The 27,041-nt window shown below is 41.3% G+C and overlaps 1 protein-coding gene across 1 annotated transcript; it reads right to left on the bottom strand.

Moving 5' to 3' along the window:
• On the bottom strand, positions 1-25,932 carry LOC126282456 (uncharacterized). The gene is made up of 5 exons (XM_049982113.1): positions 25,825-25,932; positions 17,653-17,789; positions 4,298-4,362; positions 4,026-4,109; positions 1-434 (listed from the first exon to the last, which is right to left on the bottom strand). The coding sequence occupies exons 1-5, from the start codon at positions 25,930-25,932 to the stop codon at positions 313-315; spliced, it is 516 nt and encodes a 171-aa protein (XP_049838070.1). The 3' UTR covers positions 1-312.
• Between the last annotated feature and the right edge of the window lie 1,109 nt (positions 25,933-27,041).

The following is a 27,041-nucleotide window of genomic DNA, read 5'->3' as shown; positions in this document are numbered from 1 at the left end:
TATGTTTGTTGATTTATTTATATTTTCACTTAATTACGTCATACTAAATACAGCACTTTTATGATCTTCCTCTTACAAATCTGTGTTGGTGATTTAAGCATTTTTTCTGATACTTAATACAGACTCAGCCATGTAATAATTTGGTACAAAATGTGCTGCATTAATTTTCCTAGAGCAGACTCTAGTTGAAGTCTAATAGTAGATTTTGGTGTTTCCTGCAGGTGAGATGCCTCTATTGTCAACAACTGGCAAGTTCTAAAAATGTAAAAAACTCGTGTTCTGAAATCAGGGTTTATTTGGCACTATACATAATCAACAGTTGACTCTCCTCAGTTTAGACTCGTTCACCTCTGGACTCTCAGCAACGACTTTCCACATTCGCTCCAGCACTTCGGCACTGGGATTCTTCACATTCGTGAAGACTTGAACGACATCTACAACAAAATAGCACAAAATTTGATGAAAACCACGCATTTAGCTAGTATGTTTTATGGGATGAGTCAGGAGGAAAGGAAAGTGTTTTGACGGGTGATAGCATTATAATTCTGAACAAAATCTTGATGTGGACATATGCCCTGTTCCGAATGGTTTCCGAGGTAGAACACTTTTAATGTACAGTTCTTTTTATTTTCTGTGTTATTCATAGTCATTGTTCACATCGTACCACAGTAACATAGAGGAAGTTGAGACGAACATTTTGATACTAGACGCTTGTGGTCTATCAAGTCGGAAAACTACCCCAAACTGGCTTACAAAAAGTATCTAAGCTACAGAGCACGCACGTCGCACGAAATTTTCAATCATCCGGCGATTTCTCCGCGTGAACTGCTAGTCCTACACAAAAAGCAAATATAATATTTTTGTAGTAAATTTAATTTAGTTTAATTGTGTACTGAGGCACGTTTTCGTTGGAGTGTGCTGTTTGCGAGTTATTAGAGGAAAATGCACAAAAGTGATATTAAATGTATTCTATTTCGGAAACCATTCGTTTCAGAACTTACTGCTGCATGTAATTCACAACAAGTTCGTTGCTTATTGCCGTACTGATAGCTTTCCTGTATTTCTCCATGAATCAACTGAATGAAATGGGGTGCCTGAGAAGAAAGCGGCTGGGAATGCTCGGAACAGGTAAGGACTTGTAGTGCTTTGTAGCAGGAACCCCCCTCACACCGTCGATGACCTCTGGTGAACTGCTTAAGCAGCAGTGTCTTGAACTCCTCGTCAAGTGCGTAGCGGGGAGTATCCATGGTTGTTAGATATCATGGGATGGAGCAAATGGTATTTAACGTTACTCAGAACGAATGTTTGATTTCACTGAGCACTTCCGCTCAGACTGTCTTTACTTTGGCGTTTCATTGGCTTTTGTTTCACAGCAAAGGTTACGTGTAATGTTCCACACGATTTATCCTTTCACTATCCGTTCTCTTTAAATCTACACTAACACGTGTTTGCAGATGTGCATGGGGTCCACTACATTTTTTGGACAGTTAACTTCATTCAGCCCACTGTATTCTAAACTCCCATTGCGCGATTCGTCGCATTGGCCTGACCGCTGAGTGAAGCCGGAGATGAAACCCGTCCATTTGACCATTGCGAGACACTTCTTACCATGCTTGGTAAAGTATCTACCTTTCTTATTCGGTACTTTCGTGACTAAGCTGTTTCCTGGATTCAGCTTTGGACTTCTGTTCTACGGATTACTGACTGATGTGGTTGACCCTGCACTGCCGTGATTATTGTCTTGGTGTAGACTAAAATTTGCGACGAGTGGGCGAAGGTTGGATGTATGATCTGTTGCTTGCAGTGTATCCGTATTTTCTATGTAAAGAAGAGTGTGTGGAACCGTAGCGTGCATTATAGATAATTTTCTGCATTTTGACCAAAAAAATGAATTCAGTTCTGGAATGAAATCTCTAGCAAATCGGGATACGTGAAACTTATGACTATCAGTCACGCTACGAAGACCGTAGCTTTCAAATTACAATCACTGTTGTGACAGTAGGTACGTGAGATTCAAGCCTATGTGGTACAAAACTGATACGGAGAGTTCGTTAATCAAACGTATAAAGAGAGAGGAAATATGGCATATGTGATACCAAATTTCTGTAATTTCTGGAGACTTCGCTATTTACTAGCAGGACATGGTTTTCTAGCTACAGTAAGCAAACGGTTCCCTTGTCGTTTACCTGAGTGCAAACAAAGGATCTTCTTATAGACTATGCAATTAATGATTAATGTTCTTCTGAATGGCGAAACATTACTAGCGATATCCTATTGTCTCCAACAGTGATAGCTGTGCGTACCATTTCACACTGACAAATCGGAAATACTGTCTTTTGCAGTTCATGTAGGCATCATAATTAAGTCCAGATCGATGTAACAAGAGATTAACAATAAACTCAATATAACAATAAACTCAATATTCAGAAAGGCAATTAATTGGTTTCTAAAAAGTGATCTAATATTTACTTTCGACATAAAGATACTTACATGCGATTGCATATTAAGACACTCCATTCAGTTACATTAGAAGACAGTTACAGCAGAGCCAGAGGGAAAGGAAATGTGTAAAAGCTAACGTTCAAAATTCCAGAGTCTGCACTCTGATCAGAATTTTTACCCGAAATCATGTATTACATATCTTGAGAAAAACTTGAATTTAGGAACTTTTTCTATAGCTCAATTTCAAATACTGGCTTATTTGTATACCTCCAATACTTAAGTTCGTAAGAAATAATTTTTTGTGACACTTCCGCACAAGTACTCATTGTATTGAAATGAGCTCTAACTGCAATGTCTGATGGTCATCTTCGAGCATTATTACCTTGTTTAGACAACCACAAATAATCAAGGTATGGTAACCCTTACCTCTCTGTAGTTTCATCCTGCTGATATATTTGTTTTGAAGAATGAGTTACAAATTGAGAATAAAATTGACTCTTAAGTACGCAACGTAAACATTCTCGTAGGCATCAAAGAACAAATTATGCTGACAAAAAAATTTAATCAAAACCCTTGCAAGTGAAGGGTCGTGACGCGTAATTAAAATTTAAAAAAATAAACTCAGCAATTTGTGTCTCATATGTCATTTTACTCAATTTATGAATTTCTAACCAGGTAATACCTATATCAGGCCTGATTACATTTATTTCTACATTTAGTTCTAAATTAAGGTAAAACCTTAAATGACCTTAATGCATCTGTATTTTCACAGCCGAGCTGTAACTTATTTGCCACAAATTACAAATAAACAATTATTTCAATTTAATTTGATAATGTCTGCTAACATTTTTGTGCCTTTGCATCTTTAACACGGATGTCAGAGAAAAAATTATCTAAAATACTGCCAGTAGTAAAATATTGCATTTAGAAGACTGACATATACACTGAATACGAGCCATAAAGAATAAAATTCGTGAGTTGTACGAAAGATGAAAGTCATTTACCTCGAAAATCATACAAACAGAACGGGTCATCATCTGAAAGAATACTGCCTGTTTTGCAGCTGTATCCGAAACAAATGCGAAACTGAAGAATGGTAGCTTAGTCTTTCATTGAAATTTAAGATATTATTACCGAAATACTGCTGAAACAACATCAGCTTCAACTTTAGACGCAATCAGAGGTGCAGTTCTATTCTGACGTAAAGCTGCAATTCCTTTCGAACTTTAGTTACTGGTAGATAACGTGCTGTGATGCATCGCTCCTTTTCATTGCATACAAGAAGACAGCAAACAGCCTTGCTCATAACATGGGCTTGAATTCGTCGTTTCACGTAGTCAAAATCCCAACAAATTTTGTTTGAAACAAGAGTGTAACATGCAGATTTCGAGAATGAAAGGTGGTCAGTTAAATATCCTCACTGCCGTTATTCAGTTACAGAGTTGTGGTTTTCCATAAGTCTAGCTCTGTTTAGCAAGAAATGTTTAGTGCTCAAGAAACTTGTTGTAGGAAGCAAAAGTATTCTATACCAGCGCAAGCAATATGGTTCTATTCGAATGTGTTAGGTGGAGCAAGATACTCACCATTGCCTAAGAAGCAGTAATGATCAATGATTAGATCCGCATCTGTGTAGACGACATTGTACGGCCCACTCAGGAAGGGATACCCTGAAACAAAAACCGATTCCTGACTGTGTTGCAACAGTACCTGGCAAGCAGGGTAAACACACTCGTTATTAACTTTATCCATTCCTACAACCAAAAAAGGAATACGGAAAATTTGAAATGCCATTTTTAACACACATATCAGCATACGGAATGCAGTAACCAATAAATATGTTCACTTTTATACTCACATATGCCTTTGTAGACTTTGTCCAATCGGTTCCCGTTGAAAGTGGCTTTAGCCGACAAGGGGAAACTGAAAGAAAGATTTAAAATATCTGTCATTTGTAAACGTTTAGAGGTTCATGCTTTCCAGACTAGCCACACAAGCAACTTTCAATACAAGCATTTGTTCAAACGTACCCTGAGGGTCCATTAGTCCGATAGACGGACCTGGTATAGTTGCCTGAGCAGTGGCATAGTACTTCGCATCAATACAATTCGCATACAAAACAGAATTTCTTAAAAAAAAATGATTTAGCTAATAGCATCAAGACTAATACCAAGACGGTTCCTTCATTGTGACCACAATTTTTTGTCTGAGCCTGCAAAAATTCTTCACCGGTTAATGCTAGTACAGAACGCAACAGATGTTACCACGCTACCTACCTATGCAAGGTACAGTATCCTTATGTAGTATCGATTATGCACTATGCAGAGATCATCATGGTTTAACCAAAGACTGCAGTGCAGTCAACAATGTGCGAGTGGGTAAGCAGTAGTCGTGTGTTGGAGTCCGTGGGTGGAAGTCGGGTGTGAGAGGCTAGAGAGGGAGGTTGCTAGGTAGCGAGGCCGGAGATGAGTGGCAGAATGGCACACAGTGTTTGATGATCATAAATGTTTATAAATTGAGTGATTTAATTAATAAATTCCAGCATTTAAGAAAGAAGATGTTATCATTTAGTAGTTTTCACAATAACGGAAGTGGACAGCAATGAGTCTCATGACAAGGAGGAAAGATATAAATTATGCTAAAATGATTAAAATATAACTTCACCTACAGCGTATGCGAATAATATAGTTCGGCGCGAAGCTGGGGGTGGTTACATATGGCGACGCATGTATCGGACTTCAATTCCACAGCAATCTTCGGAACCGACGGAGAAGACAACACAGCAAACGGTGAGTCTGCAGCATTTAAGCACACCAGCGCTTCGAAATTAAGTGAACTCAACGTTGTGTAGGAATGAACAGGAATGGGAATAATCAATAGTCTTACTGACTTCTAAGTTGCAAGTGAACTTTTCAATTTAGAGCAAGTATAAGTTATCAAACAGTGATTGTTGTGAACAGTGTTAATATGGCTAATTCAGAACAAAACGGTAGTGTTACTAAAGACGAGGGAGGACAATTTAATAACGTGGTTGACGGAGAACAAATAAATGTGATTGAAAACACTACAGTTAATTCGACAGAGGACAGTGGTATTCATAGTTTTGAACGTGGTTGACGGAGAACAAATAAATGTGATTGAAAACACTACAGTTAATTCGACAGAGGACAGTGGTATTCATAGTTTTGATTTGCCTAACAGAAGTTCAACACCGAAGGTTATCCAGCAAACAGAAACTGCTATTGTCAATCAAGATTGTATATCTCAATTGTTAGAAGCAATCAAAAATGTTTATGAGGAAAATAGACAGGCGCGTGTAGAAATAAAGGCCTTTCATGAAGAAAATAGACAGGCGCGTGTAGAAACAAGAGCGTTTCATTAGAAAAATAAAAAGGTGCGTGAGGAAATAACGAAATTTTATGAAGAAACAAGAAAGTTCCATGAGGAAATCAAAAAATGATTATCAGACACTAACTATTGCGTTTAGCAATTTTCGAACGGAAAGCACCAGCCCATTTGAACAAAAGCATGATGAGCTCCGAAAAAAATGTCAAGACAAACATGAGGCCATTGGCAGTGAAATTACAGATCTTAAAATTCAAGTTAACGGATAGTGTAGGCAAACGGAAGATTTTATTTGCAAAAGTTAATGACAATGTTAAGGCTCAAGATGACGAAATCGTCAAAAATTAAAAATTCTTGTGAAGCCAAAAAAGAGTCGATAATTAAGATGGTTAACGGTGTACAAACGCGATATGATGAACTAAGTGATGAGATACGATAAAAGGTAATGAACAACGACACAATGTCAAATGGAATGAAAAAAGAAATTTTGCGCGATGAAATTAATTCAGTCTTACGTGAACCAGATAACAATATTGTTGGTTTGCCGCAAATTATTGTTGACAATGGACTGAGCGGTCGAAAATTTCATGAATATGAACCGAAACAAGGCATCCACGCAGTTGCGTTCATTAGACAATTCAAACATGCGTTTCCGAGGCATTATACGGAACGTGCTAAAATTGATACTTGCGTCACTCACATGAAAGGTCAGGCACATATTTTGGGTATAAGTGTATCCGACAATTACACCAACTTTGAAGAATTTGAAACAGCATTTTTTTTAAAAAAATTAGGTCGAAAGAAAAACAGTGGGACGTAAAGTACAAAATTCTCACACCGCCAAAGTATGCAAGACATCACGGTACAATGTGTGAGTTTATGCAAAGGTTCTGGAACGACAATGCATACTAGGACGATCAGGTTGAGGAAGAGGAGCCAATGCTTGTATTAATCCAGAAATTACCATTTTTGGTGTGTGGAAGTTAGCACTCACACCACAGTTAACAATGGACCGAGTATGTTTGCTAATTCACCGAATGGAATTGCTCAATGCCGAACGCGATCAACGTGGGCGACTCAGTAATAACATTTACCCGAATCGTCATAAGGGCCCAGTTCGGGAAGGAATCCCAAGTTACGAACGACTGAAAGTATTTGATCGCCGAGACGGTGACAGACACAGGAGAAATGAATACAATGTACCAGCCGGAATCAGGTCAAATCATCCGCCTAACCGGCCACACAGTGACAGAGACAGAGGACAGTATCGATCGCCAGAACGTGCAAGAAGCCGCGATCGCAGTCAGCGAGATTCTGAACAGTTAAACTAAGTAAAGTTTCGGAGACGACGCGCTCCGGAACTCTGTCACAGGGACAAGGGTCGGATATTATGATAAATACCGTAAAGTGTGAACATGTAAATGATGTCAACGAAGATTTGTGTCGAGAAAATGAAGAAACTAATAAAGAAATTCTGATGCCATTTGAGGAAGTCGAAGTATGAGGTATTGTTATGGATGCATTAATTGATTCAGCTAGCGAGGCAAGTGCTACTTCTGAAAATCTATTTTCGCAATTAAATAATCTTGTCGCTATTCCCACATTTTCTGTTAACGGCGTATTGTCAGTGAAGCTGGAAACCGAAGCAAACCAATTAAAAGACAAGCTTTATTAAGATTTCGCATTCAAGAGGACGAATATGAGCACAGTGTGTTAATCGTTGGTTCTCTCAATGTTGGGCTAGTACTCGGGGTTGATTGGTTGTCAGAGATGAGATGCTGTATTAATTTTGAGAAGAATTGTCGGCGGACGTGGAGAGATAATGATGAAAGAAGAATTGTATTCAAAGGGTTTATTATGAATAATAAGGGCGCTGTGGGCCTGAAAATAAGGATGATGCGCTATAGAGGAGAATATGAAGCTGTCACTTTAAAAAATTCAGAAAACTGCGCTAAGCTGCAAGAGAGCAACGAGGAGAATACTCTAAATTGTATTCAAACCAAGATTCGAGCATTAGTGGACTTGACTGAAGCAGATCGAGAAGTACTGCGGGACCTACTGAGATGCTACATCGATATACACTCCTGGAAATGGAAAAAAGAACACATTGACACCGGTGTGTCAGACCCACCATACTTGCTCCGGACACTGCGAGAAGGCTGTACAAGCAATGATCACACGCACAGCACAGCGGACACACCAGGAACCGCGGTGTTGGCCGTCGAATGGCGCTAGCTGCGCAGCATTTGTGCACCGCTGCCGTCAGTGTCAGCCAGTTTGCCGTGGCATACGGAGCTCCATCGCAGTCTTTAACACTGGTAGCATGCCGCGACAGCGTGGACGTGAACCGTATGTGCAGTTGACGGACTTTGAGCGAGGGCGCATAGTGGGCATGCGGGAGGCCGGGTGGACGTACCGCCTAATTGCTCAACACGTGGGGCGTGAGGTCTCCACAGTACATCGATGTTGTCGCCAGTGGTCGGCGGAAGGTTCACGTGCCCGTCGACCTGGGACCGGACCGCAGCGACGCACGGATGCACGCCAAGACAGTAGGATCCTACGCAGTGCCGTAGGGTACCGAACCGCCACTTCCCAGCAAATTAGGGACACTGTTGCTCCTGGGGTATCGGCGAGGACCATTCGCAACCGTCTCCATGAAGCTGGGCTACGGTCCCGCACACCGTTAGGCCGTCTTCCGCTCACGCCCCAACATCGTGCAGCCCGCCTCCAGTGGTGTCGCGACAGGCGTGAATGGAGGGACGAATGGAGACGTGTCGTCTTCAGTGATGAGAGTCGCTTCTGCCTTGGTGCCAATGATGGTCGTATGCGTGTTTGGCGCCGTGCAGGTGAGCGCCACAATCAGGACTGCATACGACCGAGGCACACAGGGCCAACACCCGGCATCATGGTGTGGGGAGTGATCTCCTACACTGGCCGTACACCTCTGGTGATCGTCGAGGGGACACTGAATAGTGCACGGTACATCCAAACCCTCATCGAACCCATCGTTCTACCATTCCTAGACCGGCAAGGGAACTTGCTGTTCCAACAGGACAATGCACGTCCGCATGTATCCCGTGCCACCCAATGTGCTCTAGAAGGTGTAAGTCAACTACCCTAGCCAGCAAGATCTCCGGATCTGTCCCCCATTGAGCATGTTTGGGACTGGATGAAGCGTCGTCTCACGCGGTCTGCACGTCCAGCACGAACGCTGGTCCAACTGAGGCGCCAGGTGGAAATGGCATGGCAAGCCGTTCCACAGGACTACATCCAGCATCTCTACGATCGTCTCCATGGGAGAATAGCAGCCTGCATTGCTGCGAAAGGTGGATATACACTGTACTAGTGCCGACATTGTGCATGCTCTGTTGCCTGTGTCTATGTGCCTGTGGTTCTGTCAGTGTGATCATGTGATGTATCTGACCCCAGGAATGTGTCAATAAAGTTTCCCCTTCCTGGGACAATGAATTCACGGTGTTCTTATTTCAATTTCCAGGAGTGTATTTTCAAAGATACCAGGATTAATTACAGGATATGTTTGTAAAATTAAAGTAAACGACCATGAACCATTTCGCAGTGTCATACGCAATAGCATTGGCAAAAAGGGAAGCTGTTAACAAGGAAATACAGAGGATGTTGAATAATCAAATAATTTAGCGCTCAGATAGCGAATATTCGAATCCAATACATGATGTAGCAAAGAAGGATGGCACAGTTCGCATTGTTCTTGACGCCCGTGGAATGAATCGCATAATTTTACCACAGTGTGATCATCCAGAAAACCTGGAGTTTTTGTTACAAACATCCAAAGGAGTCAAATATCTAACTAGCCTTGATTTGACTAGTAGTTACTGGCAGTTAATTCTAGAAGGAAATAGTAGAAAGTATACTGCATTTCTTTATAATGGTAGAAGTTACCAATTTCAGAGAATGCCTTTTTGGTGTCTCGACTTCTTCAGCGGCTTTTATGAGACCACTGGATAAAGTTTTAGGCGAAGATTTGTTGAAACGTGTAACGCTTTATGTTGACGATATCTTGATTAGCACAGCTTCATGGGAAGAGCATTTGGAAATTATTCATCGGAGACTTGAAGCATTTAGGAAAGCCGGAGTGATTGTTAACCTGGAAAAAATGGAATTCGCCAAGCCGCAAATTAAATTCCTTGGGCATACTATTTCGTAGCGAGGGATTGAACCGGATACAAAAAAAATTAATTAATTAATAAATAAATAAAAAATAAAAGAAAAGGACACAGTAAGAAATTTTCCGTCAACTAAGTGCCGTAAGCAACTTAAGTTTCTGTAATTTTTATCGTAGTTTTATTAATTCATCCACTACATGTTTGGGTATACATAGCCTCCAATGATCAGAGTTCAAGTTGCTTCGCAGGTAAAGGATACCATCATTTTTAAATCACGTGAGCTATGCTCATTTTGGGTCACGTAAATGTATACTAAAATTGCAAGAGAACGTCATCTTCGATAACATGGCACGAGAAGTTCGATCAGTTCTAAAATCTTGCGATCTCTGTCAAAAAACTAAAGTGTCTACGATTCAGCACAAAGGTTTCATGCATAGCATTATACCTCAAAATCCTGGTGAAATTTCATGTCTCGATCTCTATGGACCGCTACCCAGATCAAAAGGGAATTTTATTCAGATTTTAGTTATGATGGACGTCTTTTCGAAATTTGTACGCCTTTACCCACTCAGGAAAGCCATCAGTAATATCATAATCAAGAAACTAAGGGCAGAATACTTCCTTAATACTGTCAAGCCAGAGTGCATTTTATCGGATAATGGTCACACTTACGGAAAGATTTTATTAACGATGAAGGTATCTGGCACAGTGCAATTTCGTCTTTCAGACCCGCGTCCAACCCGACTGAACATCAAATGCGTGAACTCGGACGTTTATTTCGTGCACATTGAGGGAAGAAACATAAAAGATGGATAGAACGATTGACAGATTTTGAAACAGTAATGAATAGTTTGTCACATGATTCAACGGGATTGCCGCCATGTACAGTTCTCTTTGGAAAGAACTCTGACAGTATCTTTCATGAATACATTTCCTTTCCGCAAGAAATGGACATTACGCGAGAGGAGCGTTTTAAAATCGCGTTGGAGACGATGAAGAAACGAGCAGAACATCGGGAGCTGGCACATGGCAAGATAGTGAAGCCCATTACGTACAAATTCGGTAATTTAGTACTTATTCGAACTCATACGAAATCATCAAGTGCAAATAAAGAGATAAAAAAGTTTTATCGCTACTACAGAGGACCAATCAAAATTAGAAAACTTGTTCACCCTAATACGGTAGAAACTGAAATGGTGCAGTCCGGTCAGTATCATAGCGTACAACATGTAGAAAACATTAAACCGTATCATCTATAAAAAGTGTTGCAAGACAAGAGATGCTCTGTAAAAAAAATGAACATTGTGTTATTTGTGTACATATCATTTTGCCTGTGTGGAAATAAATGGACAATAGTCGGTAGCTATTGTGAGTTAGTTATAGGGGACAGTAGTAGGTGGCTATTGTAAGCTAGATGCAATCAGTTTTAAGCATTTTATGCCGCCACGTAAACACTGTGCAGTGCTTCAGCCAGAGACACGTCTATAAACAATAATAGGAACGCGTGGCGCGAGTGTTGTGGTTACTACAGACTGATTGACGTGCACGCGCAGTGTATTTTGTTTCCCCACTGCCGTAATTCCGTTTTGTGTTTGTACGTTGGCGAGCCGATGTGGAGCCACCGACGTGAAGCCATGCGCGCGCAGCGCGGTCGTCACTTGTTACAACTGCAGTAGGGGATATACCAACCCGTACGAGGACCTAGCACGCAGCGCGACTGTCGCCTCTTCCATCAGGTTGGCGAGCTGTGTGGAACGTGGAACCATGGGATGCTGATGTCAGCGGCCAGCTGATCAACAACAACAACAACAACAAGCTTCACGGCGCGGTAGTCGCTCTTATGACACTGTTACTACAATTCCACCAATTTGCAGCGACAACGAGTCTACCGTCCCCGGCGCCTTCGATGCGACAGCCCTATAATTCATCGAAAGCTACGAATAATTGTGTTTTGCATCGCATTATATAGGGAAGTGAAAAAGAAGAGTAAACAGTGAATGTGTTGTTGTTATTGTGGTGGTATATCCCCGGCGGCATCGATGCTACAGCCCAATCCGTAGTGAACCAGCGTGTTTACGTGTGATTTATGACTCAACATATAGGCAAGGACGTAAAGCAGAGTAATTAGATATGAAGTGCTACGTAATAAAAAGTGTTTTCCAAGGTGACTATTTGTTTATGGATTACTTCCAAGGTATGTGCCTTTTGTCAAATTTCTTGTATTACTAACCCTGTAAACTGTGTGCCATAAATACAACAGTATCTCATTTTCAAAATATGCTGCCACTTGGAGTGTTAATTTATGTGGGGTAGTAATAGAATATTTTCCTGTGAATATTGTGTAGTAGTTAGAGTTGTCTGTTTATTTTTTGATCACATTCATTCAGTTACGCCTATGTTTCCATTCATTTAATACTGTGACTATCTGATCATTAGTATTTAATTCATTAAAAAAAAAAATCACGAACAAGCTAATAGACACTTGTTATTCGTGTATCACAGTTAGCCATATTATTTATTTGGAGCGTTACAGCGTTGTGCTTCATGTTGCTATGTTAATTCAATGACATTATGCAGTGTGCACAAGCATTTGCGATTAACCTGACTTATCTTGTTGTGATTTAATTATATAATTTGATTAATGTACTGTGATTAAGTGATACTTGAATTTCTTAAACACCATTTTCCTTTCACAAATGAGAATTATTCTTAATGACTTGAGGTTCTCCACTAATACGCATATAGTTTTGACTAAATAATGTAATGTTACACTTTTTTCTTTTCTGTCTTTCTATATATTTTTCTACTTTAATATTCAAATCTAATATCACTATTATATTTTTTTCATATTAAAGTATTAAAGTATTATTATGATCTCTGCACTATGCAGAGATCATACATGGTTTAAGCAAAGACTGCAGTGCAGTCAACAATGTGCGAGTGGGTAAGCAGTAGTCGAGTGTTGGAGTCCATTGGTGGAAGTCAGGTGTGAGAGGGTAGAGAGAGAGAGAGAGAGAGAGAGAGAGAGAGAGAGAGAGAGAGAGAGAGAGAGAGAGAGAGGTTGCTTGATAGCTAGGCCAGAGATGAGTGACAGAATGGCACACAGTGTTTGATGTTCATAAATGTTTATAAATTGAGTGATTTGATTAATAAATTCCAGCACTTACAAAAGGAGATGTTATCATTTAGTAGTTTTCACAATAAGGGAAGTGGACAACAATGAGTCTCATGACAAGGAGGAAAGATATAAATTATGCTAAAATAATTAAAATATAACTTCACCTACAGCGTATGCGGATAATATAGTTCGGTGTGAAACTGGGGGGAGGTTACAAGGTTAATGCTAGTACAGAGAGCAACATTTGTTACCACGCTGCCTACCTCTCTAGCTGCCTAGTTAAATCCATACGTCATTCTTCGCACAGTTATGCGTCCCACTGTGCTTGCTGTGGAGTAACTAACCGTGTGTAGGACTCTCTGATCAGGTGTACCCGCTACTCAGCCTCCTTCCTGCACTGCCTTTACTTAATCTGTTTTTCAAGAACTGTGAAAAGAGGCAGCCGTTTGGCTAATTCGTAGGTGCTTAAGGAACATATAATAGAAATTATCTATCCAAAAGATAAACATTGAAAACAATACCTTTAACATAACTAGCGAAATATACATAGCTTCCATGGAAGTGTTATTCCTCTGGGATCAGTGTAATGCTCACTACATTTACGCATCCAATATTACGTTATGTATGATCAGATGTGTTTATTCATCCTTGATTATGTCAGTTAGTGTTAGATGTTATTCAGCCGTGGGGGCTCCAGTTAATTTTATCTCTGTCTTCCCAATTCCTTCTTCCACTGTGGCTCTGACAGGCGCCACGAATTTAGCTTGCAGCTTTCACAGATGAATGCTGCCTCACATAGTTTGGAATAGGCCGGCAGAGGGTTGTGTAGTGCTCAGCGGGACTCATCAGCAGAAGCAGCATTCTCTTGAAAATGGCGACCAGTTGGATCGCAGAAATATCGAGTCAAATTGATTTTAGGATCCGTCAGCTAACCCAAAGAGACTTTCAACCGTCTTGTACATTTTAGTTTCCTTTGTTGGTGGAAATTTTAGGTGAAAATTCTTGGCTGTCCCTGCCCTGGTCGTATATGGTACCACTGAGACCATTACTTGCTGTAAGCGGTGTGGCACATTCAAATTCAGTGGTTTACTAGTGAAACTTAACTTTCGTCTCGTGTGTATGACAGTTTGCTGGTAGTGTTTAATGAAGTTATTTACTCAGTTTTATTAACTTGGTGCTGAACGTTGTGGTTTTATTCCTGTTCACTGAATTTGAGGCAGGGGAACTTCCTCTTTTTATATTAGATCTATAACTTTTCTTCCGCCGTTTTGCAATAGGCGCCAGTAGTTGCAAGCGGGGTGCGGGTGGTTGGTGATTGGTGTTATACAATAAGCTTATGCATCTGTAGACATAATGCCATAAAAATGTTAGTCGATTTCTGATCGCATCATAAGGTTATTCTCGATTAAGTACGTCGACTTACGCGCGAGTATCCATTTCACGCCATTAGCAGGAAGTTTTAATTTTCTGCTTTAATTTGAAGATATCTGCGACTGTGGCTCTTAAAAGTGCTGGGTAAGACCAATCGTAAGGGAACTATTAGTGGAAGAAGTGGTGAAAATGTTTTTAACGCCCTAAGAACGATGAGTTTGATGTCGAAGACCGGCATGGCGGTGGAGGGCAGAACGTTTTCGTAGCTACTGAAACAGATGAAGTCAGTCACAGGACATCATACTCGAAAGCAATTGATGGGTCTGAGCCCAGCACTGAAACACAAACGGCCACAAACAGCCATAGACACGTAAATGTAATTTTGCACCAGGTCAGTTCTCGACCCCATGTCGCAAAACCTGTCAAAATAGAAATGGAAACGTTGAAATGAGAGGTCCTATCCCTCCCACTGTATTCTCCATACGTTGCCTTCTCTGACTACCACATTTTTCGATCAGTGGCATACAGTCTGGCTAACCAGCACTTCGGATCATATGAACAAGTGCAAAATTGAATCGATTCATGGATCCCCACAAAAGACGCCCAGTTCTTCCGCCACGCGATTCGTATGCTATCCGAAAGATGGGAGAACGTAGTGGCCAGCGATGGGCAATACTACGAATAATTTCTTAATTAGTGTTTCACAATAAAGCCCCGAACTTCTAGAAAAAACCGCAGAAGCAAAGTTATAGAGCTGGTACTTGTGTTTTGAAACTATGTTCTAGATGGTTGTCAGGCCTGAGGACCGATTCAAAGAAATGCTATTTGGAATGCTTAGACATTAAGTATTTCCTTGGAGGGGTAAGCTTGATCATTTATTTGCGTGATTCAAGTAGGCGCCTGGGCGTGTAATTTTGCTCTTAAGTTTACGTAAATTGTTTGCAGAGACGTTAGTTATCATATTTTTATAGTCCCTTACCACTGACTTAAGGCCCGTTCGCTTTAGGTAGTTTTTTGGTAGCGATATTTACTACCATATTTTATGATGGATTTTTTTGAGCTTATAGTCGTGATCGCTTAAGAAGGTAGCGAATGTTGTTCATGTACTTCGTATTTCTGTAGCCTGTATCCCACCTTTGTGTTGTTTGTTAGAAGTGCTTCTTAGCCTTGTGAAGCATGAACCCGACATTTCTGCGGGTGCCTGCCACGAGGTTCTGTTGCTGTAGTGCTTCTGCACGTGCCTTCCCGCTGTGTTTGACACGTGTCCGCTATCTCTACACTGGATCTGTTCACCTTGGCCTCTTGCTTCCTTTAAGTTAAGCTTCACTTTTCAATTCTTAAGGATCTGATGTACTTCCTTTAACTTATAAATATTCTGCCAAAAGGCCTATATGTAAGCGATGTTGCAATTAAATTTTGAGTTAGTTCCTTTGCCTGTCCATGAATTCGGGTATTTATTTGGTGTGCTGAGTAAAGCTTTAATATAATTTCAGTTCTAATTGCCATCTCCTTAGATTCCTATTTTTAATTATAGCACCCTGTTCTTTGGTTGAGCTTAAATTGCTAGTGTATCCGTTGTATGGAGGCAAGAAAATTTGTCAGATCTTCCATGGAAAGATGTTTATTCTAAATTACCATTTCTTAAATTAGTGACGGTGACTGTTTAAAAAGACTGTACAAGAGCTACCGTTTACGTGTTTATTGTTTGAGAGAGGTTTTTTACGATTTATTTTTTTATTTCTTGTTGGCACTGATTCCTGGGGGTTGCAAGAATTGAAAGTTTGATTTTGTCGATCTATGGTTAAAATTTAAAATGGCTTATTTTCATTTAACAGCTTCTTATGTTCAGAGATATTTGGTGCTTATAGTAACGGGTGATCAAAAAGTCAGTATAAATTTGAAAACTGAATAAATCACGGAATAATGTAGATAGAGGGGTACAAATTGACACACATGCTTGGAATGACATAGGGTTTTATTAGAACCAAGAAATACAAAAGTTCAAAAAGTGTCCGACAGCTGGCGCTTCATCTGATTAGAATAGCAATAATTAGCATAACAATGTAAGACAAAGCAAAGATGATGTTCTTTACAGGAAATGCTCAATATGTCCACCATCATTCCTCAACAATAGCTGTAGTCGAGGAATAATGTTGTGAACAGCACTGTAAAGCATGTCCGGAGCTATGGTGAGGTATTGGCGTCGGAAGTTGTCTTTCAGCATCCTTAGAGATGACGGTCGATCATGATACACTTGTGACTTCAGGTAACCCTAAAGCCAATAATCGCACAGACTGAGGTCTGGGGACCTGGGAGGCCAAGTTTGACGAAAGTGGCGACTGAGCACACGATCCTCACCAAACGACGTGCGCAAGAGATCTTTCACGCGTCTAGCAACATGGGGTGGTTCTAATAAAACCCCATGTCATTCCAAGCACGTGTGTCAATTTTTACCTCTCTATCTACGTTATTCCGTGGTTTATTAAGTTTTCAAATTTATACTGACTTTTTGATCACCCAGTATTTTATTTCGTACTGTGCACTGTGCACTGTGAATTCGATCATTCAAATGACAAATGATGTAAGAATTGTGGACCCGCCCCTCCGTATGGGACTTTTCTTATCCCAATCCGTATCTTGAGGTTTCGATTATTTTAGGTTTCATTACACAGACGAGATATACGTATTAATCAGTGCATAAAATAGAAGTTACGTGGGTTACCAGGAGTATCATTGGGATCTTTATGTTTAGCGAATAATATCTTGAAACAAAAAGTCCTTTTTTTGTGCACGAATTTCCTACATTTGTGCATGTTGTAATTTCTCATAGATACACGTATCATTAAATTAATTTAAATTTCTTGTTCTTCACTTTTATATGGTTTATTACCAGTGGGTCTGCCAGCTTCATCTGTGTCTTTTCGAATGATATCTCGAGTTTTATTTCCTGTGTTGTATTTTGTTGGTTTATACCTTGACTTCTAGCACATTGTATGTTATTAGCGTGTATTCCTACCTCGTCTCTCAATCGTCAGCAGTTTAAATTTAATTTATTTTTTGTTATTTTTCAGTTTTTATTTTCTTACGGTTTTCCCTGTATCAGTATCTTACGAAGTTTCCCACAGAACAGTTGAAGATTGTTACCTTAAATAGTGTAATTTTTTATTCTATGAGCAGCCCTGGCAGATAGTTCTAATCAAGGAGGTAGGTGCAGAGCGGTTAGCCGGGTAGACTTACAGAGGTAACTTGCTGAAGTTTCCATTCAGGTACATCTCGGTGTCGCTGTCACCAGGCGACTGCTCGTACGTAACGCAGCCGATCCATGATAGGATAGGAACCTGGTACTGGTATTGCTGGTACCAAGATTTCTCTGCCTGCGCAAACAAATAAGATGCTGGTTGTAAACGCTTTTAAAAATTGTGTAACTGGGAAAAAATAAATTAGCAAAACTGTTCAAATGTTCTCACTACAGATACACTGCAATAAATTATTACGTGGACGTCATTGGTACAGTAGCATTTTCAATTCACTGAGAAGTTGCACGGAGCAGGAAAGCAGACGGTATTCCGGGATGGTGTGTAGACAGCGTGGATGTCTAACTTTGTCGACTGGTGCCGAGGTACGATTGCCAAAGTAAAGGCACAACTCACAGGTGAGTACCCAGGTGTTACAATGGTGTTACTTACTTTACTCATTTTTGTAACAATCTGTCACTAAAGACTCGGCATCTTTACGGTTAATCCAAGTAAGTACACCTACAGTTTCTCTAGTGAGCTCGATGCGATAAAATGACATTTACAATCGTACTTTGTTGCAGCAACATGGGAGGTTTGCACATTAGGTCTCATGGTATGTCACGAAGTGCTGATCAGTGCGCGACTGTTCGTTTTTTCATACTTGTGCCAAGTTTGGCTGAAAACGCTGCAATTGCCCCCCGCTTTAAACGTCACCCTTTGCTAACCATCTCTCACACCTCTGCGTTTAACGCCACCAGTCAGTCTATCGATACCGAAAGTTCTGTATACGACATCAGTACATTCAGTTTTTTAGTCGCAGTCTTCAGGCACAAACCCCACATTTAAGGGCCACATCTTTGTCGTTCACATGAGGTCTGCATTGTATGTACTATTTCCGCCCTAAATTTCTTCTCCCTCTCCACACTAACCTCTCCCTAGCAGAGCTAGAGGTTTTCTGAGCCTAAGGTATCTTTTCTTCTGGGATTTTGGGGAGACTGCTTCTCACTCACGTAGTTAATCAGTACCACTAAGATGAGTGTACCCAATTATAGACCTGCCAATGAGGAGAGGTCACTGGCATTTGTGGGAGAAGAAGGCAGGTCATCTGCATGGCGATCAGACAAGCTGACTACCAATCTATAGGTGGTCCATGTACATAAATATACTGCGCAAAAGCTTTAAAGGGTCACTTTTTTTAAACCTCATAATTAAACCCCCAAAGCGACGCAGAACTCAGAAATTTGGCTCAAAGGTGCCTACAACATTTTTTCTGTCCCTTCTATCGATCAAACCTCACGCTCGGCGAAACTTCAAACAGAAAGGTTTTGAAACACGGAAAAAAGTTAGAGCTCATAACTGTATGTGAGGTGTAAGGTCACATTTGGAACACGTTTGACCACATTTCTCCCCATTTCCACCGCGGATCTGTCACGCGACGTAAAGGTCGTCAGACTCTCCTTAGAAATACGAGCGTTGTTAGGAAAGTAAGGAACGATCGGTCGCGAAATGGAAACCACAGTGAAAATCAAAACTGTTTTCTCTGCACGTTTAGCTACACCTTCCAGGTACGCCTCTACACAGTCGCTGCTATGACTTAGACATTTGTCGGAGCCTTATACCAAGTTTCCAACACCATCGTCATAGAAGGCAGATAGGCGCCTGTGCTTTCCGATAATTCGCTCCGCTGGTCTGTAGAGCGTAGCCAGCACACAAGTGTTGTCTTCGTATCCAGCGTTTCATGTGTACTGAGATGATACTCAGGACGAGCCAATTAGGGCTGTGTTGTGGGTGATCCAACACTTCCCATTGGATAGGCTGCAGGAGCGTCTTCACTGCCCCTGCAGAGTGCGGCTGAGATTGCCATGAAGAAGAAAGTGCGTGGCAGTCGTGGTAGGTGGGCTGCATTCATAAAGGCGAAGGCTCTCAGAAAACACTCCTACTTGGTGGGAGACATTGTTGTTCTAGGCACCTTTACTCGCTGGCAGTGCGCTCGCGATTGAAAAGAGTGTCTTGATGCGATCAATGGGAATACCAGAGACACTGCCCAAAACGTCTGTGAAAAGCCTCGTCGGATTTTCGCAGTTGTTTCCTTTTCGCTTCCGATCGATCTTCACTTTCCGAATAGTCCTCGTATATGTAACACCTTTTCATGATGCCGCTGCAGTGGAGGTAAGAGCCACGCTTTCCAGTCTTGAAATTTCAGGGTTTTCCTAACGGTGGCTGAGGAAAACATTTCAGACACACCTCCCTTCAGAATGTATAGGAAATGCCTCAAAAGCTAGCGCAAAGGGCGTTAATGTAACCACCTCTTTCCTTGGGTCGTTCATTTACATACATTCCACAGTAAAAAGCGACAGTTTACACTGCGATGAACAACGGAAGGACATACTTGACAATCTGATACCACCCACTGGACTACTTGGGCCTACTCTACAGACACCGTGGTGCTGAAACCCCAGTAAATGAAGCGTTACAGCAGTTTTTGCTCTGGTATACAGTGTGGAACCAGTAGGGATTGTTTAGAACCATTCTAAGATGATTTAGTGTGAAGTGAAACACCGAGGGAGTTGTATGAACTTTCGTTAATCCGGCCTCGTGTCCTCCTTCAGCTTGATCATGGGAGGGTAAGGGCACATTGAATGAGCATAAATTAAAACCGAAAAGGGTCACTGCAAAACTTTCCAATAACTTCCTCCTCAGTGCTACCTATGTACCTTGTAACTGTCTTTAAAAAAGTGACGATTACGTTGAATGAGTGTATGATCTGTGAAATGAGTACTGAACTCGAATTGTCATGTTGCGTGTTGGAAGTGCAAGTGGTGTACCTACTTTGCGTTATTGTTAGAAAAGCTTTACACGAATTGATTGGGCAATGCAACTCCCAATACCAATAAAGAAATACAGTCACTACAATTAACATTTGAACATTAGGAACTGAATCATCTGGACCTGTTCAAAACTGATAACTTGGGTCCCGGTCCACATAACAAATAAATTGCTTTACCTCTAAAGCAGCAAGGAAGTAACGCATTATATTCTGGTCTCTCTCAGAAAATATAGATATGCTAGCTACAGGCTCAGCGATATACAATTCTGGCTCTAATGCTTTGAAATGAAGATGAAATTGTTTTGGCTGCTAAATGCAAATCCAAATTTTTTGAAAAGTATGTGACTTGTAGAGGGAGGCGGTACTGACTGTGGTGAATTAATAGCACTGAGATTTTTTCAAAATTATATTGCAGTTTAAGTTTGTCATTTCAAAAACATCTAACAATTGAAGTTACATTACTCACAATTGATTCACAAACAATGTTATTTAAATAGCAAGTATGTTCTAATTTCATTAATACAACATAGATGCAAATCATTAAATTAAATATAGCTCTGTTAACAAATTTTAGAAACATCAAAAACAGGAAATATCTAACTAGATTTTGTATCAAAACGGTTCACTTACATTCTGGGGTTACTCAATAACTACAAATTATCAGGCAGCTCATTTACAGGGTGGTCCATTGATACTGACCGTGCCAAATATCTCACGAAATAAGCGTCAAACGAAACTCGTCTAGCTTGAAGGGAGAAACCAGATGGCGCTATGGTTGTCCCGCTAGATGGCGCTGCCATAGGTCAAACGGATATCAAATGCATGTTTTTAAACAGGAACCACCATTTTTTTACATATTCGTGTAGTACGTAAAGAAATATGAATGATTTAGTTGGACCACTTTTTTCGCTTTGTGACAGATGGCGCTGTAATAGTCACAAATGTATAACTACGTGGTGTCGCGTAACATTGCGCCAGTGCGGACGGCAGTTGCTTCGTGATACATTACCCGTGTTAAAATGAACCGTTTGCCAGCTGCGAAACAGGTCGATAACGTGTTGATGTAAGACTATTGCGATCAAAATGTCCAAAGGGTGTGTATATGTATGCTGCTCGGTATCCTGGACGACATAATCCAAGTGTCCTCACCGTTCGCCGAATATTTACGTTATTTAAGGAAACAGGAACATGTGGAACGACAGCCATGACTTGCAACAAATGATGATGCCAAAGTAGGTGTTTTAGCTGCTGTCGCGGCTGATCCGCACATCAATTGCGCGAGAATAGGGAATCTCAAAACCGTCGGTGTTGAGAATGCTACATCAACATCGATTGCACCCGTACCATATTTCTGTGCACCAGGATCTGCATGGCGGCGACTTTGAACGTCGTACACAGTTCGGCACCGGGAACAAGAGAAATCACGGAACAATGACAGATTTTTTGCACGCGTTATATTTAGCGACGAAGCGTCATTCACCAATAGCGGGACGCGCGTGATTAGCCGAGCTCTCTTTGGCGCTGCAGTCATGGACTGTGCGGCTGGTCCCGGCGGAGGTTCGAGTCCTCCCTCGGGCATGCGTGTGTGTGTTTGTCCTTAGGATAATTTAGGTTAAGTAGTGTGTAAGCGTAGGGAATGATGACCTTATCACTTAAGTCCCACAAGATTTCACACACATTTGAACATTTTGATTTTGAACCAACAGCGGTAACGTAAACCGGCATAATATGCACTAATGGTCAACGGAAAATCCACGATGGCTGCCACAAGTGCAACATCAGCGACCTTGGCGGGTTAATGTATTGTGCGGCATTATGGGAGGAAGGATAAATGGTCCCCATTTTATCGATGGCACCCTAAATGATTCAGTGTTTGCTCATTTCCTACGTAATGTTCTACCTATGTTAGTACAAAATTTCACGGCATTTCAGAATGGCGATGTACTTCCAACATCATGGGTGACCGGCACATAGCTCGCGTGCGGTTGAAACGGTATTGAACAGCATATTTCATGACAAGTGGATTGGTCGTCGAAGCACCATACCATGGCCCGCACGTTCACCGGATCTGACGTCCCCGGATTTCTTTCTGTGGGGAAAGCAGAAGGATATTTGCTATCGTGATCCACCGGCAACGCCTGACAACATGCATCAGCGCATTGTCAATTCATGTGCGAACATTACATAAGGAAAGCTACTCGTTGTTGAGAGGAATGTCGTTACACGTATTGTCAAATGAATTGAGGTTGAAGGACATCATTTTGAGCATTTATTCCATTAATGTGGTATTTACAGGTAATCACACAGTAACAGCATGCGTTTTCAGAGATGATAAGTTCAGAAAGGTACATGTATCACATTGGAACAACCGAAATAAAATGTTCAAACCTACCTAGGTTCTGTATTTTAATTTAAAAAACCTACCTGTTACCAACTGTTCGTCTAAAATTGTGAGCCATATGTTTGTGACTAGTTCAGTGCCATCTATCACAAATCGAAAAAAGTGGTCCAACTAAAACATTCATATTTCTTTACGTACTACACGAATATGTAATAAAAATGGCGGTTCCTATTTAAAAACACGCAGTTGATATCCGTTTGATCCATGGCAGCGCCATCTAGCGGGCCAACCATAGCGCCATTTGGTTTACCCCTACAAGCTAGACAAGTTTCGTTCTTTGTATTTTTTTTTTTTTTTGTTACGCTTATTTCGTGAGATATTTGGCCTGCTCATATCAATGGTCCTCCCTGCATATGATCTGTCTCGTAATCTGTAATTATTGAGTAACCCCACCTAACCTCTCTCTGCCTCCCCTCTCCCCCCCCCTCCTGGGTCGTTTTGTATATCCCTCCTCTGCATTTCCCCACTCCCTGTCGCGTCTACCCAGCACACGCCCCCCCACCCCTCTTGTTGGTCATCGTCCTCCACCGGCTCTTTTCCCCCCTCCCCCCTCTGCTCCCCCACCCCGTCCGCCCTCGGCTGTCGTATGTCATATTTGTGCGAATTTTTTCGTGCAGTGTTCTAGTGAATGTTCAGTCGTATTCCTCTTTCAAAAGTGTTGCGAACAGAAACCATGCTGTCGCTGGGCATGAATTTTATATCTCTTGCTAACAGAAACCAGACCGTCACCATGTTTTTTTTTTTTTTAACTGTCTATCATTTTACCTGTCTGCTTCATCTACATTTTATTAGCATCAACAACGCTTTGTTTTATGTTTTAAGTTCCATGGTTTTCCGCCATTTTACCATATATGTCACCGATTTTATGGCCTGCTTTTATTATTTATTATATTCATCTTTTTAAAACAGATTCTGTAGGTCTGAAGAGCGGCGTACTAAGCTGCTACTAGCCTGCCCCCTTCTGGGGGAATCGAAACTCAACAAAGAAAAAATTGGCGGCTTCACACAGCACACCCTGAAGACTGCCTACTCCATCGTCTTCCGCTGACAGACAGCTACCTACAAATGTGCGCTCAGCGCTCTCTGATTCGAAGAAAGTAATTTCTTTGGCTCTGCGGTCGCGCAGTCAGCGATCCGCATTATCGAGTCTATCAGAGACATTCATGGTTTATAGTATACTAGTTTAATTTTAATTTATTAATATTCTTATCTTATTCTGAGGCCACATACAAGTGTGTCCCAGTGTACTCCTTTCAACCTTTATTGAGCAATTTAAAAATATTCCTGTACGCGGACACCCCTTGACCAACTAAGTCCCGGAGACTCGCAACCCCTCGACACTCTTCGGCTGAGTGAGACGATCCTGCCACTCTAGCACCTGCTTGCAGGTATACGGAATCTGAGTGGTATCGAAGGTTGGCTTAGGTGCAAGCGCCTCGGTATCGGTTAATTGATGTCTCTGGGTGGTACTTTCTCGAAGCATTCTACAAAGGTGCAGAAGTCGCACTGAGGGTGTTGTCGAACTTCGGGGCGTTAGCGGCACCCTTTGCCGTATTCACACACGCTTCAATGTGAGCCACATGTGTTCACGGCACAGGAGGCTACAAAACAAGAGGATGAGGAAGGCTAAATACCCTTTGCTGTTTAGGAGCAAATTTAATTTTCACCGATTGATTCTGAATTTTCCTTAGTGGTTCCAGCTGTACAGCAGAGAAAAGATTGTGGTAGCACCACGATCCTAAGGATTAAGATTACGCTAAATGAGGCTGTAGTCCCACGATATGCTTAGAGAATCGTTGACTCGTTTGGATTGTGTGAACAGTGTCACAGGTTGTAAACAATGTCCCCTTTTGCACATCGCACAGCAAATTGCCATTCTAGGACACAAAATATGTGTACATCAACGACCTAAGTAGATGGGAGGGGGGGGGGGGGGGTGTGGCAGGTCTTTAACTCCCTTTAGGCCACTATTGTTCACGGTCGAAACAATGTGGCGGTATGTCTGAAATGTTTTCCTCGGTCACAAATTAGAAAATCGCGTGAATTCAACACTAGTCATCGCGGTTCTGGCCTTCATCGCAGAGGGGTGAGAAGACACAACAGGAGGTGTGAGGAACTTTCCGTCGTGTGACACGCACACTGTCGCATTGGGCATAAAGTAAAATTTGGTGTCAATGTGACACCATTAATCCATCTTGCACCTCACATTAATTTCTGAGCTGTGTCCTTTTTTCGTATATTCTGGCGTTTTCCTATTTGAAACGCAATGAAAGCGAGAGTGGTACTACAGGGCGCCACAAGTTTACTCGATTGCAGAAGAATATTCTTGGCATTTTTGGTCTAAATATTAAACTTCTGTCTCACAATGGTGAAAAATGACGCAGTTTCAGATGAGTGACTTTATAACTTCATTTCCCGGTGTATATATGTAGATAACGTCGGATGAAATTTGTGGAACTGACATGGCTTTTACATCGATGATGAATTTTTATTTTACGGTAAGCACAAGATCCGAGCAGTTCAGTTGTTGAATACAGCAAGTGTTTCTACCAAGAATCGTCAGGTGAAATTTCCTTTACGATTCACGGATTTTTTAAATTTATTTTATGCATTTTCAGATGCAGTGATACTGTGCGACATGCATTTCACACAATTCCCAACTGTGACAGAAAAAGGCGATTTATTACTCATTGAAATTCGAGGTTTACGAAACGGAAACTGTCAGTGGTCTTATGACACCGATGGTGCCTATGTTGACACCTCTTGCGTCCAGGTGCTGCTCTAAGAATCACCATGCTAGCTTCAGTAGGCCTCACCTGAAGACGAGATCCAGATTGTTTGATAATTAATAAAGAGAATGTGATACTTCGTACGTGACTGGTTGCTCCGAGATGTAGACGTAATTTCTGTGTGTCACTAAAGGCATGCACGTCCCATCAACTTACTGTTGTCGCGTTGAATTGTTGTGTGGAGGGAGGCGGCAGGGAACATCCAAATACGGGTGAGGCCTCCGAGAACGCTGGCAGCACGACGAGAAGCGACCACAGCAGCATCTGCAAGGAGAGAGTCCCACCTGCTGAGGATCTTCATAGCCAAATCACATTTAAACATCAATGGCTTGTGTATCAAGTTCGTCCCTGGACCTATCAGATGAGATTATTGGTACTCGATTTTGTAGGACGGAGCCCTAAAACTTAATTCTCGTATTTATGATAACAGTGCTTCGTCGAGTGAGCTGATGGAATTAAATTTACCTTGATAAGTGTGAGTCTCATCTTCGACAATGATAGAAGCTGAAGAGCTGATTTAAAATTTGTGTTATGGCGAAGACTTGAACCCAGGGATCCTGCTTACTGAAGAACTGAATTAAAATTTGTGCGATTGCAGGACTTGACCTCAGGGATCCTGGTTACTACGCAGATTTGCTATCCATTACACCAACGTACCAGTAGGGCTAAAACAACTGAATGGATTATCCTACCCCAATATGCTCCCTAACAGGTATAAGACTGGGGTACCATTCCAACACCAGAGATCGTTGACAATACAAATGTTTTAAGAAGGGGAAAACGGATGGAAGGCATGGACTGAAGTTTGTGAAGGGCATTCCTTTAGGGTAGTACATTCAGTTGTATTAGGAACATTGCCATGGTAGTCTTATGATTAGCAAATCGGGCTAGTACCAGCGTCCATTGGTTCATGTCCAAGCCCTTTCACAAATTTTAATTCATTTCTTCAGCTTCTGTCGTAATAGGAAATACGTGATCCGTTAGTTGTAACGACTTTCTACGCTGACGAGGAACACACGGAAGCGCCACAGCCCGGTTTCCCAGATACTTCCCTAAGTGGAAGAGGGGCCAAAATAAGCGAACACGGTCTCTACCTATCTATAGATACTAGACCGATTCTCAAAAAACTACCATCAAAAGCTATTCATGCAATTTAGAATTCATTAACCAGACATACAGGAAAAAGACAACCAAGGCAATCCTTATTTCAGTATACTTTGGAAAATATTCATATAGTATTATTCCACAGTCATTGTTAGGTAACAAAATAACAAACATAAAAATGAAAATAATAATAGGGTTCCAAAATCGGAGCGAGAAGTGTGATGTCGCGACCCTAGTCAATGGGCTACCACGCTGGGTGGACTATTTTC

The sequence above is a fragment of the Schistocerca gregaria genome, chromosome 7 (genome assembly GCF_023897955.1).
Source record: "Schistocerca gregaria isolate iqSchGreg1 chromosome 7, iqSchGreg1.2, whole genome shotgun sequence".
NCBI lineage: Eukaryota > Metazoa > Arthropoda > Insecta > Orthoptera > Acrididae > Schistocerca > Schistocerca gregaria.
This window is presented reverse-complemented; position numbering and strand designations above follow the sequence as displayed.

Bases quoted from the DNA above. Each gene is read 5' to 3' on its own strand.
- LOC126282456 (XM_049982113.1), bottom strand. From the start codon at position 25,932: ATGCTGCTGTGGTCGCTTCTCGTCGTGCTGCCAGCGTTCTCGGAGGCC. The intron at 17,790-25,824 runs GTAAGTTGATGG...TTGTTTGCGCAG, and splicing joins AACAATTCAACGCGACAACA to GCAGAGAAATCTTGGTACCA. The intron at 4,110-4,297 runs GTGAGTATAAAA...TTTTTGTTTCAG, and splicing joins CAAAGTCTACAAAGGCATAT to GGTATCCCTTCCTGAGTGGG.